This window comes from Balaenoptera acutorostrata, chromosome 4 (genome assembly GCF_949987535.1).
Source record: "Balaenoptera acutorostrata chromosome 4, mBalAcu1.1, whole genome shotgun sequence".
NCBI lineage: Eukaryota > Metazoa > Chordata > Mammalia > Artiodactyla > Balaenopteridae > Balaenoptera > Balaenoptera acutorostrata.
This window is the reverse complement of record NC_080067.1, coordinates 92,852,016-92,873,306: the sequence shown is the minus strand read 5'-3', so window position 1 is coordinate 92,873,306 and position 21,291 is coordinate 92,852,016. Positions and strand designations below refer to the sequence as shown.

At 42.5% G+C, this 21,291-nt stretch overlaps 1 protein-coding gene across 4 annotated transcripts in view; it reads left to right on the top strand.

Moving 5' to 3' along the window:
* The window catches only part of PLCXD2 (phosphatidylinositol specific phospholipase C X domain containing 2), a 50,557-nt gene that overhangs the window by 15,399 nt on the left and 13,867 nt on the right, over nucleotides 1-21,291 (top strand). For 3 of the 4 annotated variants that reach the window (XM_057545230.1, XM_007181945.3, XM_057545232.1), the window contains exons 2-3: nucleotides 15,460-15,920; nucleotides 21,010-21,251. In XM_057545230.1, coding sequence (XP_057401213.1) covers nucleotides 15,460-15,920; nucleotides 21,010-21,251 — 703 coding nt within the window. Of the gene's footprint in view, nucleotides 1-15,416; nucleotides 15,921-21,009; nucleotides 21,252-21,291 lie in introns of all 4 variants that reach the window. The other variant, XM_057545231.1, reaches the window with a different exon arrangement.

Here is a 21,291-nt window from a genome sequence, read left to right as displayed (position 1 = left end):
CACAAAGCAATGAAATGCCAGCCATTCTGGAGTGAGGGGAACTGTCACCTAAATGCTAGACAAGAAATGAGCTACTGGCCAATGTGTTCAGTCAGCACAGTGCGGATTCATCACTGGCCAACCTGAGTCAGTGTGAAGGGAGAGAATTTCTCCAGCAATTTGACAAAATTCTCAGATGAGCCAAAAGTAAATAAATACCAATGTCAGGCTTGGGAATGATTTGCTTTTTGCAAATATGGTGAGTTAAATCTATAAGCACATATTCATCTTAAGTGTAGCAAGTATGAAAGGAACGTATCTCACTTCTTTGCAATGATTAATAATCCTTGTTAAAATAGGGCCATATAACCTAGAGGGGTGGGATAGGGAGGGTGGGAGGGAGGGAGACGCAAGAGGGAAGAGATATGGGAACATATGTATATGTATAACTGATTCACTTTGTTATAAAGCAGAAACTAACACACCATTGTAAAGCAATTATACTCCAATAAAGATGTTAAAATAAATAAATAAATAATAGGGTCATATATTCCTTTAATTAGCTGTTCATGAGGTAGAATCCTTCGATTCTTTAGATAGAAGAGACCCTAAAGCTCACTTCACCCCCCTTCCTAAATTTGCAAAGGGAGAAGTTGAGCTGCAGTCTGAACCTAAAAGCTGAAGTTCATACAAGTAATCAGAGCAGAAGCAGCACTGAGATTCAAGGCTCAGAGCTGTGTTAACCACAAAAAAAAAAAAAAAAAAATTGTGTACTCAACTGAAAGAAGGTTAGAGTGCCCTCTTGTGTCCCTGCATGGAAATTCTTCATGTCTTTACAAAATTTAAAATCACTTTAATCTCTCCATCAATTTTACTGCATTGGGGTGAAGGTCAGACATGTAGCTCTGAAAACGAATCCTGTGATCATTATGTTATCAGAAGGAAATGCACAACGCATTTGACCTACTTCATCAGTAAAGACAATAACATCATCCCTACAGTAGTCTTGTGTGGATTCGGGTCTGGCTGACCTAGGTTTCTGTCCCCGGGCAGCCACTGGTAATCTTGGTAATCCTGAACCAGTTGCAAAACCAGTCTGAGGGGCTTCCCTGGTGGCGCAGTGGTTGAGAGTCTGCCTGCCAATGCAGGGGACACGGGTTCGAGCCCTGGTCTGGGAAGATCCCACATGCTGCGGAGCAACTGGACCCGTGAGCCACAACTACTGAGCCTGCGCGTCTGGAGCCTGTGCTCCGCAACAAAAGAGGCCGCGATAGTGAGAGGCCCGCGCACCGCGATGAAGAGTGGCCCCCACTCGCCGCAACTAGAGAAAGCCCTCGCACAGAAACGAAGACCCAACACAGCCAAAAATAATAAATAAATAAATAAAAATTTTTAAATAAATAAATAAATACAGGCTGTTGTTAACTGACAAGAGGCTTGTGCTTAAAAAAAAAACCAGTCTGAACTTCTGTCCCCTCATCTGTAAAATGCAGATAATCACTGCCCTGCAGGACTGGCAGAGATCAAATGCAATCATGTAAGTCACCCCAGCCTGACATTTGGTAAACAGTAAACAATAAATCGAAATTAGTAGTTATTTTCAGACGTGAGCCGCCACGAGGGATCGCCAGCAAGTTCACAATGAAGGAACTGAAGTGAGAACGCTGGGGAGTGAACAGAATGTCCTTGGGATGCTTTTAGCTCTTGGATGAAGAGGTTTCCATGAGCTCTGGGGGCAGAGGAAGTACATTTTTAAAGAAATAACATGCTAAATATGTGATTCTTCCAAAATAACTTCTTCCTTTAGATGGGGAAGTTTAAACAGAGCTAGGCCTAATGGCTTTCCCACAGATGCAATCTCTTTCAGAGGTAACACCGGGCCTTTGGCACTAAGGGCCCAGCAGTCAAAAAAAAAAAAAAATCTGTGCTCTGAAAGAAAAAGTTAGAAAACCAGATCTTATTTAGGGCATTGGTCCAGTTCTTTTAGAAGTCTTTATTTATTGAGAGGGTAACCATATTAAAACAAGTAAAGAACAGAGGTAAAAAACAATAGATGGATGAATTCATCCTTTGATTTTCATTTTCCTTAAAATTCCTTATTTTATGAAACAAGCTACCTCAGCTTAAGTGTTCCGGCAAAATGGCACTAAATCGAGTCCTTTTTCCCCAGTGAACTTTCAAAGGTTCCCTCCTCCCTCCAGTAATTCTCACAGCCGTCCTTTTCACACATGTGGGAGGGAGATATCATTATGTACAATACAAGGAGACTTGACCTTTAAATGTCAGTGGAAGTGTGGAGTCTGGTGATTGTCTGTATCTTTCTTCCACCAGCTCATTGGAGAGTTGAGGAAGACAGTCCAATAGTGTGTAAGCGGGAAGGGGTTAGGGGCGAAAGGAACCCCTCACCTGTGCCTCTCTGTTTTCACCCAACCAGGGAAAAGGAAAGGAAAGCTCGGATTGGACTCTGTCATCCACACACTTATCCTAGATACCACAATCGCTGGGAGGTTTATGTGGATTATCGCACCGCAAGAGCAGATTAAAAAAAGGCTTCTCAGTTTGCTCGCCTCGCTCATCCTTTTGGGGAATCTGTTACTTCACATAAGACAAATACAGCACGTGAGGCCGGGGAATTTATTATTGATGGAAAGTTCATCCTCGGGCCCTCGCGTGGCTGCGGAGGAGCAGAGCTGGAGCCTCTGGGCGCCGGCATTGTGCCCCTTGCTCGGCGGCGCATGCGCACGCGGCAGTGCCATAGCCGTAGGCCGCTGCGGGCCGCGCTGTGCTCCCTTTGTGGACGTCAATCATCAGTCAAAGAGTGAAAGGATATCCCCTGACTCATACTTGGAAGTCTCCTATTTGTGTGGATTAACTGAACAATACATTTTGTAGCTGCTGTAGTTACCTCGATGGCATGTGTGAAACAGTTTCTGATGTTCAACTCATTTTCTACTTTACGCTTTTGTCTTTTTACGCATGGTTTTTCTCCTTAGAATGCCCCTAAACATCTCTGTGTCTTGTTTATCGATGCTTATATACTAGCCCTTGTGTTCCACTTTTGTTTTTTAACATCTTTATTGGAGTATAATTGCTTTACAATGGTGTGTTAGTCTCTGCTTTATAACAAAGTGAATCAGCTCTACGTATACATATGTCCCCATATCCCCTCGCTCTTGCGTCTCCCTCCCTCCCACCCGCCCTATCCCATCCCTCTAGGTGGTCACAAAGCACCAAGCTGATCTCCCTGTGCTATGCGGCTGCTTCCCACTAGCTACCTATTTTACATATTTGGTAGTGTATATATATCTATGCCACTCTGTCACTTCATCCCAGCTTACCCTTCCTGTGTTCCAGTTTTAACGCCAGCATACCGTGAAAAAGATTTTTCATGAAGGAAGTCCATCTCAACCAGAGGGAGGCCTTCTCTTGTACGTTTCCACCTTCCCCTCATCTTTATGTGACACCACCCCACTCCCCATCGAGGTCTGCCCCTCTGTGCCAGGCACTGGGCAAGTCAAGGCAAGGAGGGCCGGTCTGGCAGAGGAGAACCCCCTGGTGTGAGGGGGCCTGAAAACTGGGCTGGACAGGACATGTGTTTGCTCTAGACAGGTTAATATCATGGCACTCCTTACACTGTCACTTAAAAAATATGTATTCGTGATTTATAGAGAAACGTTGAGGTGAAATTTTACATCTTTGAAAACTCCGCATTAGGTTATCTCCTCTCCCAGTTCTCTCTCCTCAGCCCTGCTGCCCTAGGATTCCCTCCTTCTCTCCCCTTCCCCTCCTGGCCTCTCAAGCTCCCTCCCCTTTCTCGGCAGATCAATTTAGGTCCTTCCAAGCTTCTGTCTGCAGATTTGCACACCCACACCCACTGCTTAATACTGCTGCAAGTATGTCAAAAGCCATTAATGCCAGAGATGAATATTTCATTTGTGCCGAGCAAACAAAAGATACCACACTTACCAGGATTCTCTCTGCATGAACTGAAAATGACTTTTTTATCCTTATCACATGTTCATATTTAAGATAAAGGGTTTACTATGTGCCTGAAAGAGAGATCTCTCTCTCTCTTTTTTTTTTTTTAAACATCCTGCCCATTTTGTAAGGAGTCACTGGTGAAAAACTACATCAACTGGCACCAAATTTGTAGATTATCCCAGTGATACTTTTACATCCCTTGTTGACGGATCCCTTCAGCCACCGCTCTGATACTGTGCCCCTCAACATAGCTCTCCCTGGAAGCCCGAATTGCTGCCAGAGCTGCTGTCACGAGGCAGGAAGATGCCGGGGAGGGGGAGGGGCTGGTGCCAGCCTCCTCGGGAAGTGAGAGCCGAGCAGCAGGGCGTTTGGAGTCCAGCTGGACCCATGCTCTCTGAAGGGCCAGAGAGGGGTCCCTGTGTATTCCCCGTCACCATCTGAGTCTGAGAGTGGACCCTGGCGCCGAGGGAGTGAGCAGTTCCTAAGTGGCTCTTCTTCGGAAACGCGACCTTGCTGATAAGCTCCATGTGGAACTTGAGATATATGTTCTTAGTCATTGGTAAAATTAAGTAGTGGTCTCTCCAAACCTTAGAAGAATATCCAGACTTCTTGATCAAATGATCTTGAATGGGAATGTTTCGATCGCCTTCGTTTTTTTAAAATTTCTTAAAAATCACAGGTTCATTAAAATGCAAACACTATTAGAGAGACAGTGGGTTTGAGGGCCCAACCCTCATTTTTAAGCTCATTTTCTAAGAAATACTTCTGAAAGATTTCTTAGAAATTATGTGAAGATAGAGTCTTCTGGGCTCTGTGTAAATCAAGGCATAAAATCCTCTTATTTTTTTGGAAAAATTCAACCCTTTAAAATGGATTAATACATCACCAGGCTATCTCCCAGAACTCTCCAAGGTGGGTGGACATTATCAGGAAGAGCTTTTGTTCAGCTAGGCCTCTCAATTTCTGATCCCAACTCCACTTGAGGGCTGTTCTCTCTTCTTTTCCTCCTTTGGAGATGGGAGAACATCACTGTCTTTCTTTGGCTTGAACACTTATCTTTTCTCTCTCTTTATAAAGCCTGATACTGCTCTCTCTTCTGCTGTTGGCACTGACCATCATTTGATCTAGTTGACCCTTTATTCCAGCCCAGACACCTTCTGGTTATCTGAATGACCTAGCTTCATTAAGATAGAGTGTAAGCAAGATTTTTGGTCTTTTGTGTTTGGGCATCTTTAATATCCTCTTGTTGTAGTTTTTGCAGCTAAGATCTTATTCATCTTCCCAGAATAATTTTTTGGTATGTATATTTTACATGAATTTAGAAAAATAAATTGGACATTCGGTACCATTTTATAACAGCATCAGCTCCACTGGGTAACTGGCAAAACGGCTGCACCTGTTTTCTTGCAAGCTGCCTGCATTATTCTGGCCTCACCTGGTATGGTATAGGCTAATAATCAGAGAAAGAATATGAAATTACAAATCATATGACCTAAAGTTCAAACTGAGATAAAATAAACAAGCCCTAACTGAACACTCTTGACTATTCCTAACAGAAAATGCATGCACATTCAGTATATGTTTTAAGACCTAGCCTGCAATGGGCCAGACCATCTTAATTTTGACAGAAGTAGTATGATGAAGTCCAGATAAAAATCTGGAGTTTAGATGGCTCTTTTAAAAATAAGCTCAAAATAATAATTGTCTTTAAAAGAAATTTTGCAGAATGATGATTATGTCTATTAGAAGCTCTTTATTTTTATTAGTAAAAATACTTCTGTGAAATAGTGAATTTTTTTCAATTCTTTTAAATATACTTTTCCAAGTAAATGAAGCATTTTTTTCCCTCCTGAATATAAGTTTTATCTGGATTTCATTTCAGACAGACCACTCTAGTGTCAACATATACACATCGACGTGCACATAAATGCTTTGGCAACTGAGAGACATTAGTTCCAAACACCTCTATAGGTATCCCTGCTATGAAGTTTTGCTATTTAAACATTTGCTATAACAACTTATAATAAGATTTGTTTTACCTGGAATTCACTACCTGAATGAAAATATCTCACTATAGCATATTCACACATGTGGGCTAGCAAAAACATTCTAGTTGCAGGTACATCCAGGCCAGGAGATGGAGAAATGTGTCACATCCATGGCCCAGCTGCTCTCTCAGTAGGCTCAATTGTACATTAGTGCTCTCAACTTGCCACATTACTGAGTAGAAATGTCTTCTAAGAAAGCGAAAAGCCTTTGAATAAAATCGGTGAACCCAAGAGGCCTGAAAAGCCCATACTTGCAAAGAAAAAACAAAGTGATAAAGCATGTTGAGGGAGATGATCTGACATAAAGAGGTCATGCTCACGTCCTTAAGAACTGTGCACTAGTATTTTAAATGTGCAAGAAATACAGAAAAAAACTTCTGAAAGTATGACTTCAGAATACTGAAGAAAGCTTCAGGAAGACTGGTGTTTGGTGTTTTAATGCTTTCTATTGTAGAAAGATTCTTTGTGGATGGTTATATAAGCTTTTGAGTGTTTTACTGGTATTTATTAAAACTGATAGGGTTTTTTGAAGAGTTGGGGAAGTATTACTGTTTCTTTCCATTTCAAATAATGGATGATAGGTTTTCCTTCTCCAAAAATCAGCTATCCAACATGCTTTTAGCAATAGATTGGATTTGGTTTTTTTGTGTTTGTTTTTCTATAGAAATCACTTGAGGATGTCTGATTCTATGATGTTAAAAGTAAAAAGTTCAAGAATATCCTTGGAACTTTCTCTCCCATATTTTCAAATTGCGTAGTCACTGAATTTATTTATTCCTGTTATTGACACAGGAGCAGACTAGAGATTGTTTATAATTATACTTTTAGTGCCAATTTATACTTAGCCTATATAATACTGTGATTTTAATTTATTCATTTTGATGTTAATTCTGGATGAAACCTAAAATAAATCCCTTAAACTGCAAACTTCCTTTTTCTCAGTTAACTGCCACAGCAGATCCCTGAATATGAATATTTAATGAGGTTTCACAACATTATTTAAAAACTAGAATTATTTGTTTCTCAGGTTGTGTCATTCAAGTAGGCGATAACACAAATTCCTTAATAATGAAAGAATACTAATAATATGTTTGAGCTCATTCTGTTGGCCAAGGACTCTTCTGAATGCTTACCTGAGTTAATCACTTAACGTTCACCACAAACCATTGATGTTGGTACTATTGTTGTCCCCTGTTGACAGGTGAGAAACTGAGGCACAGCATTTCAGTCACTTAGCTAGTAAGCAGTGCAGCCAAGAGTATGTATCTAGGCAGCCTGGCACCAGACTCCATGCTCTTAACCATTGTGAGAACTCTCCATGTAGCTTATCCAGAGCTACAGTGTTTCATCAAGCTAGGGCTCAGGACTTACACCACTGGTAAATCTCTTCTTGCTAAACTGGCATCTTGTTCACTACAACTCTGGGTCCTTCAGGGCTATGTAGGTGGAGAAATGACTTGCTGGGCCTGGAGAGGCCTGGTAGGAATATTTAAGAAATAACTGGCTCTCAACCCATTAGTGTTCTAGGGGCAGGGGATGAGAACAGAACCCTCCAGTATCGACTCACCTTATGGATGGTGTCCAGTGGGAAGCAGTCACTGGTGGCATTGACAGACATGCCAGTTAAGGATAAAAGAGGTGCAGGGTCAGAGATCCAACCCAGACATGTCAGCTGTCCATTTGGCTACCAGGGAGCTCAGTCTGGAGTGATATTTCTCAGCCTTTTTTCCTTTATGGCCAAACTAAGGAGTCTTTTTAGCTATTTCTACCCTGCTCCTGCTCACCATCCCCACCCCCCAGCGATGAAATTTTAATACTGCAGATACACTGTTCGGTATATCTGTTTAGGTACTCTCTTTTTTTTTTTTTTTAAACAAATCCATGTTATGCAGCAGGGTTTTTTTTGTTTTTTGGTTTTTTTTAAAAATTATTTATTTATTTTTGGCTGTGTTGGGTCTTCGTTTCTGTGCGAGGGCTTTCTCTAGTTGTGGCAAGCAGGGGCCACTCTTCATCGCGGTGCGCGGGCCTCTCACTATCGCGGCCCCTCCCGTTGCGGAGCACAGGCTCCAGACGCGCAGGCTCAGTAGTTGTGGCTCACGGGCCCAGTTGCTCCGCGGCATGTGGGATCTTCCCAGACCAGGGCTCGAACCCGTGTCCCCTGCATTGACAGGCAGATTCTCAACCACTGCGCCACCAGGGAAGCCCAAGTACTCTCTTTATACTTTGAACATAAAAAGAGTAAGATTTTTTTCATTCCCCCAAGAACCAATTTTTTTGTTCCCTTGGGGCGGAGCCACCCAGTTGAGAACATGTGGCCTAGAGGCACCAATACATTGAATGGTGTGAGTAAACACAGGGTGGGAGGGTGGCCTTCAGTGAACAGACTTGGAGGGGTTAATGGGCTTCAAGGTTAAAGGGCCCACCAAGGGCAGGGTGGTACCTGAGGGAAGTGAGAAGAGATTTTCTTAAATATATGAGGTCAGGCGTTCTTTTTTTTTTTCAAAAGAAATTTTATTTAATATTGGAGCAGAGTTGATTTACAATGTTATGTTAGTTTCAGGTGTACAGCAAAGTGATTCAGTTATACATATACATGTTTCTATTCTTTATCAAATCCTTTTCCCATTTAGGTTATCACAGAATATTGAGCGACTTCATTTCTTTATGTTCTCTCTTATCCCTGAAACAGAGATACAAATTGACCTTTAAATGAAAGTTTTGAAACTCCTGGATGGAATTAATTGCCCCTACTTTCTGGCATGTATTTCTGTGAAACCACTGGTTGCAGGATGGGGTTTGGGTCTCCTCTGCTAGGCAGCGAGTCCCGAGGAGGATTCCAGCCTCCTCCTGTCTGTAGCGTCGGGCCTAGCACTGTGCCTGTCACACCGTGCTGTCAGTGGACATTTCCAGGGATACAGGGTTTTCCTTGGGAGCCTGTTTCCCTCAAGTCCTGGTTTGACAAGTGGAGGTCAGGCGTTCTTTGACCTGGGTCACCATCCCCACCTCCCCGGATGCCACCCAGAGGTGTGATAAAGAGGATTTTCTCTTTCTCATATTCTTCACTTAACTCTTGTCTCATTCTTCCCTCTGTGGCTCTAAGTATAGTCACCTCATAATCTGAAATGCCATTGTGTTGTGACGACGTGTATCATTTCAGGGTGTGTGATTTGAATTCTCTTAGTTTTATTTAGAGACCAGCTTCCCAAGAAGCTTGCTGAACTCTTTTTAATTGAGTTCAGAAAAATGGCTACTCTTCCAAATTGCAAGAAATGGGTAATGAAAGTGCTTTAACTAAAAACTGTTGCATGCTCACTTGAGGTCTCCTAACTCCCAAATAGCAAACCTCAGAAAGAGTCAAGCAGCAATTGGTGTTCCAGATAAGGAGCAAACTGGCTGTCCCCCGTCCTCACAAAGCAGCTCATTTTCTCCTACTTTGTCCCTTAGATTATCTTGTAACCTAATGCTGTCTAGGAGGAAATAACCCTAACACTGGATAGACATCCTGCTAACCTTTTCTCATTCAAATATCTCTTTCCTTGTGATTTTGCTGCCTCAGTGACTTTATTCTGAACTCTGTGACCCAGTGCACGTCTAAAATGCTCTAATTAAACTTAAATATCCTCATCTAATTACTTACTAGAAGGCATGATAAAGAAGCAAGGAGCCCCAATAGTTTTCTTCTCTACAAAGAAGTGGTGATTATTCAGCTGGTCAAAGAGCAGGAGGCATTCCTAGAACACAAAGGATGGTAAAGAGAGCTTCTACCCAGATATGGGAAAGGCAGTCCACCAGATTATTATTTGAAGATTTGAAAGTACTAGAAGACCAACCAGAGAAATGGATCCCCGGAAGTCAGAGAGCTTGTTGGCAAAGGATAATCTTACGTTTATGGCAGTGAATGTCAAGCCTGGGTGCCTGATAGAATCACCAGGCGAGCTTTTCAAGTTTTTTATTCTCAACTCCCACTCCAGAGAGATTCTGACTCCGTGGGTCTTGGGTGGGGTCTTGGGCACTGGTGTTTTTTAAAAGCTCCCCCAGGGGATTCTGATGCGCATTCAAGGTTGAGAATTACTGCTTTAGATTACAAAATGCTTTCACATACATTATCCAGGGTTTTGTATACATAAAGAGAGGAAATAGAGGCATTTTAATGCCTTTTGATTGTATAAAGAAACAGGAAGAGACAAGAGTGGTAATTGTGAAAATGAAAGGATTGAAGAAAAATCAGTTTTCAAAAATTGGAGGAAAAAAACCTCACCTTTGTAGGGCTAAAATTAGGGATGATAGCAGTCCATGGAGTGTAGAACATTAAGGACAGGCCTGTATGTCCGTATTTCCTGCTCTGTATGGAATATTCTTGAGATGACAACAAAAATTCCCTACCCAGAAAAGTCTGAAAATAGTCATCCAATATTTGATGACTATTATTTTCTAAAACCTTATTTAGTCCACTCTATAAAAGAGGAATATTAGAGAAGTAAAACATTTGTTATTAGGCAAAAAGTTTGTTAGAAAATATCACATTAATATTTCCATGTGCATTCTGGGGTTGTGCACACGATCTGCATGTATAGACAGACAGAGTGCCTCAACAGTGATCCTTACAGCTTTTGGATGGTTATAATGAATAATTCTGCAGGTAAAAGTGGCAAGTAACAACCTTGGTTGTAGCTAAAGGATGAAGTAGAGCCAACTCTGGGCTCTCAGATTAGGGGGGATAGAAGTCAAGTCACAATGAGGCAGAAGAAAGTAAGTTGTGATCAGAAGGTAGGATATTGCGTTTTGTGATTTTAGAAGTGGGCGATGACAAAGCTTAGGCTGTGACCAAGAGAGTGAGTGACAGCTACTGTCAACAAAGTAGAGGCTAAGCTATCATCTCCATGTCAACCAATAAGATGGAGATGGAGAGGAACAGTGCTTCAGGTGCAGGAAAGAAAATCTTCCAGACCCTGAGTATTTAAGATAAGGAATTTCAGTTAATCACCCCTTCCTCCCTCTATTTTCCAACTAACAGAGAATGACTTATAATAACAATAACAATAGTTCAGCACTTAGTTTGTATCAGCATTGTTCCAGGCACTTTGCATGCATTCCAATGTTCACAACAATTTTTGTGACAATCGATACTATCATGCCCATTTTACAGGTTAAAAAACTGAGGCATAGGGTAGGCAGCTTGCCCAATATGGGTTATAAATGCTGGTAGACAGAGTTGGGGTAAGAGAATATTTTATGGAAGCTGTCAGCAAAAGTAAGTGCATAGAGTCCAGGAAGGGGGCCTGATGAGAGATGAGACTGAAATAATACATCGGAGCCGTAGTGAGGAGAGTCCTAAACCCCAGTGTCCAGAGTTTGAACCTGATCTATATCTTGAGATGATTGACTTTCGAATATGAACAAATTGGAGGGAGGCTGGACTGAAAGGACAAGTTAGGGTTCTTTTGGTCCTGATTAAAGGACTGCTAATGAGGAGGGTGGCAGGTGAAGGTTAAAGGAAGAGACATGTTTGATGTCTGTTGTAAAAGTCAAATGCAAAGATTTGGTACCTGGTTGGATGAAGGGGGTGAGGGAGAGGGAAGAATTTAATTAGAATCCGAGGTTTCAAGTCTGAGTAACTGAGCAGAACTTCAAGAGAGGCACTTTGTAGGGGTGAGAGGGACAGCATGAGTACTTTGAAAATCTGTAATTTGTTGCGTCAGCAGGCAGGCGTGGATGGAAGACCACAGGAGAAGTCAGAAACATAAATTTGGAACTTAGAAGAGTCTGAGCTAGAAATGAAACTTTTGGTGTCGTCTGCATAATGGTGCTGTGGTAAAAACTTGGGAAGTGAGCGAAATCTCTGAGGGTGGGAGAAGGAAGGAATAAAGACCCTTGGAAAACGTTTAAACTGGGGGACAAGAAGGAGGGAGAGGAGCCAGCAAAGGAGGCCAAAGGAGAGAGGTAACAGGATAGGAACACCCAGAAGTGTGCATTGTGGATCACAAGGGAATGGAAGGTTCCAGAAAAGAGCTGACTTAGCAGACCCTCAGAGAAGCTAAGAAGAATAAAGCCACTTGGAGTTGTTGATTCCAAGTTTATAAGGATCAAAAGTAGCAATAGAAGGATAGGAGGTGGCCTCCGACTGGAAGGAGGGAGTAGATCGGGGGAGACCAAGGCCACACGACTGGCCTCTTTTTCAAGAATTCAACAGCTGGGAAGAAAGAGAAGATAGTCACTTGAAGGGGTAAGGCGTGTAATGGAAAGTGCTTTGTTTTGTTCTTAAGATAAAGAGGACCACTTAAATCTATTTTAGACAGTGATAAAAGAGCCATGGAGAGGATGAGTGAAGATGCACAGGTGCTGCCAGGTAGTAGCAGCAAAAACACTTCCCGTGGCAGAAATCACAGCAGGGTGAGGCTCTAAACTATTTTCTAACCTTATCATAAAACAAGCCAGAACTCACGGAGCAGAGATCCCTACCAACGCCACACGGCAGTTCTCTTCGAGAACAAGGCAAGGACCAATGGAGCAGGGGTTTTTTCACCCCTTCTGGGGGAAATGTGTGAATTTAACCCATACATCCCAGGGCAGAGGGGGAGAAGTAGCCCTAAAGACAATCTTTAAAGAGTGAAATAACTTCTTTCAGGTGTAGGGAGAAGAGGACACTTTGATAATAAATCTGGAGTGCAAAATATTAGGATTTTCTTTTTATAAGTATTATTTGCACATTGTATAACTTGTAAATATTCTGGTGAGGGTTGGGGCATTTTTATCCAGTTTTTCAAAAAAGAAATAGTTAAATGCACTTAAGTACCTGAATGTTATTCTCTCACTCTATGTGAGTTAGGCCAAACACTTCCTGGAAAAAAGTAAGTAGAAAGGCAAAAATATTGATAGTGGTTAACGAGTGAGTGCTGGCTTTGACTGCTGGAGGCCTCGGTAGGACACCTGCTGTAAACCAGCCAGCAAACAGCCTGTTCCCTTGTCCTGTCCCTTCCTATCAAGGGGGCGGAAGTGGGCAGTGCTGGGCACCCAGAATGGAAAAGGGAGCAAAGAGAGAGAGACTCCCGGTTCCCAGGGAACGTGCACACCCTCCCTCTTCCGTGGGATGGGCTGGGTACCCTGTGTGTCGCTGTGTATTCAGAAATGGTCCCTGGGGCCCCATCGCCGTCACAGTGCCGCAGAATCCTCAGACACAGAGAAAAGCCTCAGAGGTTGTTAGCACATCTCCCTCTGGACATGAAACTGGACTCAGCACCAACAAGAGAATACCAGAGAGGATTTGCTCTCCTCCATGCTTGGATAATGCCTATTCCCTGATACCCAAGGAAGAATTAAGTACAATGCGAAACTCACACTATATTACACACTCAATCCCGGACAGCTGGGCTGCTGATAAAATCTAAAAAGAAGAGAGAACTGGCTGTTCTCCATCTATGCATAATGTATTCGTAATAAATCTCTTGATGAGGAGGTGTGAAGATCTCCTATTTCTGTGCAGCCCAAGGAAGCAGAACATTCGGCAAGTATCCAGTGAGTCTCATTAGCAGAGACAACCAGTATGGAAGCTCCAGGGGGACTTGCCCCACATATCTATTAGTAACGGCAATTTTTTTTTTTTACCTTAAATATGCTAGTAATTCTCTTGCTTGCAAAATTCATTTTGCCTAAGGATTGATAACTATGCTTTTTCTTAATAGTTACTGAATACCCTCCATGTTCTAGAGACTGCATAAAAATAAAGCATCGCTTGCCACCTTTTTTTTTTTTTTGCTTTATTTCTGAGAAGATAGAACAGTAAAGCCATTCCCAGAATGATTTATTTTCAAGAAGATGGAAGTAATAAAACATGAAACAGTAGAGTTGTGTAAAATCCTATATTATGTATGAAACGCCTACTCTACAATTTAGTAAAAAGGATAACTGGTGACAGTCAAGAGTATTCTATATGAATATAAGAATTTTGATTCCGGTGTGGGGGTAGTGATTAAGAACAAGGTTGGTAGTGTCAGAACATGACACTTTCCTCCTAGATTTTGCTTGCAAAGTGCAGCCGCCTGTGTGGAGCCCCCCAGGGTCAGGGCCAGTCACCAAGCCAACCAAATAATAATGGTTGACACCAGATAGAAACCAATGACAAAACAAAAGATATTTGTTAAAGATAATTTTTACCTAAGTCACTACTGAAATATTTTCTCACTATAGTTAGAAATGTGTCTCTCGTGGTCACTTAGACTTTATAACAATAAGATCATCTCAGTGTCTAGGAGGATCCCTACCCTCTTTAAGGAAGAGAAACACAACATGCATTTGATCATTTATAGCAGATTTGGCTTATTTGATCATTTAATAGCAGATTTGGCTTATTCAAAAAGAGGGACATATAACTAACCTAGGTTGAGCTCTTCAGGATGTTTATCTGATCTGTCAAGAAATCATTCCTACTGACTCATTTTTACAATAGGAAAATAGTATATACAAAAGTGTAAGAAGAAGGCAGTTTAAAGAAAAAAAATTCTGCCTTTCCTAGAATTTAAATGCCTGTCCCAGCATTAGTGAGACCGACACAGAGTTTTCCTATCTTTTCTTTCAATGCCTGCAAGGCTGCTTATTCAAAGCAGCTGTGCCACCATTAAGCATTCTTCTACGAGGGACACTTAAGCAACCTCTAGTTTGTCTCTATTAGGAATATTCTTCAGCAAACATCTTTGTTTTCCCAAACATTAGTTTAGTTCTTCAGAATAGCTTTCCTATTGAAAATGAATTTTCTGAAATGAAATTACTAGATCAAATTTTAAATTTTAGAATATTTTAAAGCTCCTCTTTCCAAACATATTTCTACATAGCTTTACAAAAGGGTATTTATTAATTAATCAATACCTTATACCAGCAATGTATGAAATTATAGTTTTACCCCAGGCTTAACAAGCTGCTAATAAGACTATGTTACTCTTTTTTTTTTTTTTTTTTTTTGAATAAATTTATTTATTTATTTATTTTTGGCTGCGTTGGGTCTTTGTTGCTGCACACAGGCTTTCTCTAGTTGCAGCGAGTGGGGGCTACTCTTCGTTGCGGTGTGCAGGCTTCTCATTGTGGTGGCTTCTCTTGTTGTGGAGCACGGGCCTAGGTGTGGGGGCTTCAGTAGTTGTAGCACACGGGCTCAGTAGTTGTGGCTCGCGGGCTTAGTTGCTCCGCAGCATGTGGGATCTTCCCGGACCAGGGCTCGAACCCGCGTCCCCTGCATTAGCAGGCGGGTTCTTAACCACTGCGCCACCAGGGAAGCCCAAGACTATGTTACTCTTATTTGTGTTTATTTCATCCCTAGCAAGCTTGAAAATTTTTGCAAGTATTTGTTCACAATATTCTGCGTGTGTGCTTGGTTCTAAATTTTTGTTGTTGTTTTCTTATCAATTGGATTATCTGTCCCAGCTCCAGTCTCAACCGCTGTCCTCACATTTATTGCTTCGTATAGGCTCCCATGACTCATTCAGTTACTGGGTAGACGAAAAGTCCCCAGTGGGGCCTGACCAAACCCCAGCTATCAAACGCCTCGCCAGGATCTCCTTGGTAAAGAAGCTCATGAAGAAATGGTCTGTGACTCAGAACCTGACATTCCGAGAACAGCTGGACGCTGGGATCCGCTACTTCGACCTGCGTGTGTCTTCCAAGCCAGGGGATGCCGACCAGGAAATCTACTTCATTCACGGGCTTTTTGGCATCAGGGTCTGGGATGGGCTGATGGAGATTGACTCGTTCCTCACACAGCACCCCCAAGAGATTGTCTTCCTGGATTTCAACCACTTCTATGCCATGGACGAGGCCCATCACAAACGCCTGATTCTCCGGATCCAGGAGGCCTTTGGGAGCAAGCTGTGCTCAGCCTGCAGTGTGGAGAGTATGACGCTGCGGACGCTGTGGGAGAAGAAGTGCCAGGTAGGAGGGAACAGAGGTTAGCTTCCAAGGGCCACAACGGAACTCTTTCTGCTTTTTCTGTGTCACCAGCTCTAAGGCAGCTCACTCCAGGGCTCTTGGGCCAGAAGGCATAGATTGTTTGGGATAATAAAGATCTGCACACCAGTTCCTGGGCTCTAGGACGGCACCAAGGGCTCCCCTGGGCACAGTTGAACTGGGATTAACTTGTCTGGCAATGGCCTGGCCAGAACCCGCCCAAGGCAGAGTTGTGAAATAGGACCAGTTGGCCATTACCATTTTTCTGTCTCCCGTTGTATCTGTTTTCACACTCCTAGTTCCCCTTAGGGATCATCTGTCCCATCCTGTCTTCAACTCAATATCAGAGAATCCCTGCCAAATATTGTTTGATAGCATTAGCTGACAAAGGCACATGAAGTGATTCATCTCAGAGGTGTTAGTTAACATTTTGAAAGGCCATCTCCACAGAGCTTGGGTCAGCGGGGAAGACAGTTAAGGAAGGAAGAACCCGTGGGGAAGATAGTTAAGGAAGGAAGAACCCGCGAAGGGATCAAGGCTGGAGGAGCATCCCTAAGTGGAGAAGAGCCCCAAACCCAGACCCATGAAGGACAGACTCAGGAAAAGGAGCGCGGGCCTCAGATATATTCTGTTCTGGTCCCAGAGGATGGTGGAGAGTGAGAGAGGAGAGCTTCAGGAATGGTCAGGCTCCAATTTAGACTCTCTCTAAAAAAGAAAAAGAAAAAAAGTACCTTTCATTCACAGTTGCTCCCTTACTCATAGATGCATTAACCAAAGCATCTTAAAGAGGCAGTGATTTTTGAACTGAGGGAAGAGCTTTTAATTAGAAAGCAATTAAAGATTATTCATTTGCAAATGTATGGTGAACACTAAGTGTGTGCCGAGCTCCATTCTAAGCACTTGGGATAAATCAGTAAATAAAACAAAGATCCTTGCCCTAATGGAGATTTCATTCAGGTGGAGGGAGATAGATCATAGATAATAAACATGATAAATACATTATAGAGAATGTTAGAAAGTAATAAGAGCAATGGAAAAAGAAAGCCAAGCACAGTAAGGGGGAACCAGGAATCTATGGGTTGGAGGGTTGGTCACAGTTCTAAATGTGTTGATCAGGGTAGCCCTCATTGAAAAGATGACATTTGAGGGAGTGAATCTATTGGGGGAAGAGCTTTCCCAGCAGAGGAACCAGTCAGAGCAGAGCCCCAAAGCAGGAGGGTCCCTGACATGGTTGAGGAAAAGCAGGGGCCACAGGACTGGAGAGCAGAGCAGCGGAGGAGGTCAGAGAGATCATGGTTGATCAGGGGGCCCTTGAAGGCACTTGAAAGGACTTGGCTTTTACTCTGAGTGAGGAAGGTTCTGGGAGGGTTCTGAGCACAGGGTGTTGTGGCCTGACTTCAGTTTTGATGGTATCCCTCTGGTTACTAGGAAGAGCCCTGGAAAGACAGAAGGGAAGTACGGAAACCAGTGAGGAGACTAGTGGGAAGTGGTCAGATTTGGAATCCACCAGAAGTTAGACCTAATAGGGTTTCCTAACTGTTGGGATGTGAGGATTCCAGGATGACTCCCAGGCTCGGCCTGAGTAATGGGAAACACCAGGTTGTTTTGCACACCCGTGAAAGTGCTAAAGGTCTTGGAATCTACGAAGACTCATGAGTTAACTCTTAGTATCTGTTAAGTTTTATCTAAGCTATTTTTCATCACTAAAACTTTTGTAAGTGGTATTTTGCCAAATATTTATCACACCTATCCCCTAAACCTAAGTTTATATTCAGACTCGCAGGTCAAATTTGGAGAGATTTTTCCCCAGTGGAATCTCTCTCTTACAATGCTAAATAATACGGGTAACAAGAGCAAGAACACAACATTTATTGAGCCTTTACAATGTACTGAGTACAGGGATTAACTCATTTAATCCTCTCAACAACACTATGACATAGGTTGTCATTATTATCCTCATTTTACAGATGAGAAAACTGAGGCAGGGAGCAATTAAGCACCTTGCCCAAGAGAACATTGTCAGTGAGCGACAAGGGCCAGGACTCAGTCACAGGCTGTTGGGCTCTACTGAGTTCCCACAGCCTTCAATGCTCTCCCAGGGCTGTTCACACATCTTGGTGATTTTCACAACTAGTGTCATAGACGATGCTAATAAAAACACTTTCTCCTTATTCAAGAGCCCTTATTATCAGAAGGTCTCAGAGGGTTAGCAGAATGGGAGACAGGGAAGATCCGTGAGAGGGCTTTTGAATACAAGGATTCAGGTAAGGTTAAATTTGAGTCCAGCTAAATTTATAAACAGGTATCTGTTATAGTTTTATAATTTTGTGCACAGATTGTATTCTGGATGGGCTGCCACATTGCATACTAAATCACTTAGAAATTTGCAAGAGAAACAGGTAATTTCAGGAATAATGAATCATGTGGACAGTGAATTTCTAGCAGAACAGTAAAGGCTAATCTGTGTCATTCAACAACCAATACCCCTAAAATTATGAAAGAAAGAGACTGTGATGATGTGTCAGAAAAAGGGAGCGTGTCATCAATTTGAATTCCAGGATTTCCCTGTTCCCCTTCCTTTCCCAGAGGTTTCTCTGCTATACCTCTTCTTAAAAGCTAAAGAGATCTCCAACAGAGCCCTCAATCATCTGCCCCCTGCTGGGGCAGTGCCATACTGGTGGTTAAACTTTAAATATTCATTATGTAATGAGCTGCCTTGCGTGTAACCCCCAGAGTATTTTATTACTACAGTTTAATAGAAAGAAGTGTACTACCATTCAGTCACATTTCATTTACTCAATATGCAGTTATATCACAGCTCACAGGTATGTATTGGTATATTAGTGGTTATGAGTTTTGAGGGTACAGTGAATTCGAAGATTTCATCTACAACTTGGCAGTATTTAGAATCTTAATGAGAAGGTAAGAATATGTGCCACTAGTAAAATATAAGACAACTGATATATACAATTACAAGGCAAAACTGCCTCAAATATACTGTATGAAAAAAAGGGTTTTGTAATCCATCAATTGAAAAATAGTACATAGTATAAATCTGCATCCCAGGGGCCCCTGTAAAAGAATGATCAAAATAAGAAGAGGTCAATTAAAGAATAATTCTTAAAGGAAATGAGATTTTAAATCTGAGTCTCGAGAGAAAACCTGCATATGAATTGCTGAGCTGGAGGGAAGAATATCTCAGACAGAAAATACAGCAGAGCGAGGTTGGGAGTCAGATGCAAAACACAGGCCCTGGGCAAGACTTACTGCCCCCCCAGAATTCTGTAGAATGAGGGCTGGTTTTCTAGGCCAAGCTCCTACTGTAAACAGAAATTCCCCCTATAACCTTTAGGATCAGATTACTTGAGAAGGCTCTTGAGGAAAGCCATAAAGCCCCTTTTGTAGAATGTGTCCTTTTTGCTCGTTCTCCAAGACCGAGTGAAGAACAGCGCTTTCCTTTCATCCCCTGACCCTCTGCCCAGGGGCCAGGCAGCATGGGAAATGGTCTGACAGGCCCTGTCGAAGGATCACACAGCCTCCCGCCTCTCCCACATCTCACAGCCCAGCTTTTCACACTTACAGATGCTGGAGACCCCAGCCTTCCAAACTAGCCAGTTACAACGCCAGCAGGAAATCTTCCCCAATCTCCCAGGCAATCTGCTTACGATGAGCCTCTGATTAACCTCATTAACCCATGTGTTTACCACCAACGTCATTAGCAGGCAGTCAGACATTATTACTCAAAGCCATTAAAAGCAACAAGAACAACCAGCCTGTTCAGTGCTTTGAGGCTGGTGTTCCCTAGCTCTAGGCCTTTAGGAGGAGTTAGGCTAAATGCACCCCGGAAACAAGACACACATTCAGAGCTCTTGCCCTTGGGTGCCAGGAGAATTATGCTGTCAGGCCAGCTATTCGAGGATTGCGGTCCAGGGAGTGTAAATACACACAATGGACATTCCTCCAGGGAAGAATCACTGGTACCCGGGAGAAGAAAAAACATAGTACTTCTGGAAACCTAAGCATCAGAGCTCTGAATTGGGACAATCGAAATAGCAATGCCCTGTCTCTCTGCTGCCTTCAGAAACTAATTAATGCCGTGGATGTGGCTTGCTAATTATTTGCAAAATCACCACCATCCTGAGAGGTCCCACTGGAGACCCATCCGGTACTTGAAGTCTTCCCTGCCTCACATAGCTCACTCCCTCCCTCTCCCGGGAAGGGCAGTTTCATTCAGAGTCAGGACGCACAACTGAAAACCTACATCCTCCCAAATTCAGTTCAGTGTATTGATCTCAACCCAAGAGCTAAGGGTCAATTTCGTGAGCATAGGAGTCATAACTTATAGACGGGACTAACCGCTGAGGTTCTCCACCTGGGGTCCAGAGATTCCCAAGGGGAGTGGGTTAGGGTAGAATTTAAGAAGTCTGTGAATTTGGATGGGAAAAGCACTACATGTTGACTTTTAACCTCTGACTGAATATCGGTATAACCACTGATTATGAGCGTGAGCAGTCACCCACGGCAGTGCTGGCAGTGTTGGCACTCCCTGTGACTTTGTCCCCACAGAAACCACAGATATTCGTTTAGTGCAGATATCTCGAAATACTGTGTCTAGTCATCATTTACTCAAAATTATGGAACTTATTAGACTTCAAACAAAATATTTTTATTTAATGTGTTTATTATGAAGCACATACATTAATTTATTTATTACAAATTTAATTATTATGTTGATAGCTATATTTCCATCTCATTGATTTTCTTTGTAATCCTATCTATTTTATTTTAGACATTCATTTAAAACAATCTGAGAAGGGGTTCAGGAGTTTACCATACTTCCAAAGGTGTTCATGACCCCCAAAACGTTAAAAACCTTCAAGTCAGGAATATAGCAAGTGCTTAAATCTTTGTGTATTAATTTTTCTAAAAAAATATGTGTATAACAATTTTTGAAGTTCCACGTATGTTTGTATTTGTGCACCTTTCCTCCTAGCAATCAATCAGTGTAAAGCCGAGGAGTTAGCACTCAGCTTGTTCATGAATTGCCCTCCTTTATTTGTTCTGAACGTTTCAGGTTCTCATCTTCTATCACTGTCCCTTCTACAAGCAGTACCCCTTCCTATGGCCTGGAAAGAAGATCCCAGCGCCCTGGGCAAATACCACAAGTGTGCACAAGCTCATACTCTTCCTGGAGACCACACTGAGTGAGCGCTCTCCCCACGGATCCTTCCACGTGTCGCAAGCGATCCTCACGCCCAGAGTGAAGACCATCGCCCGGGGCCTGGTTGGCGGCCTCAAGAACACGCTGGTCCATAGGTAAGAATTTGCTTCCTTTTCACAAGTGAGGGTTAAAAAA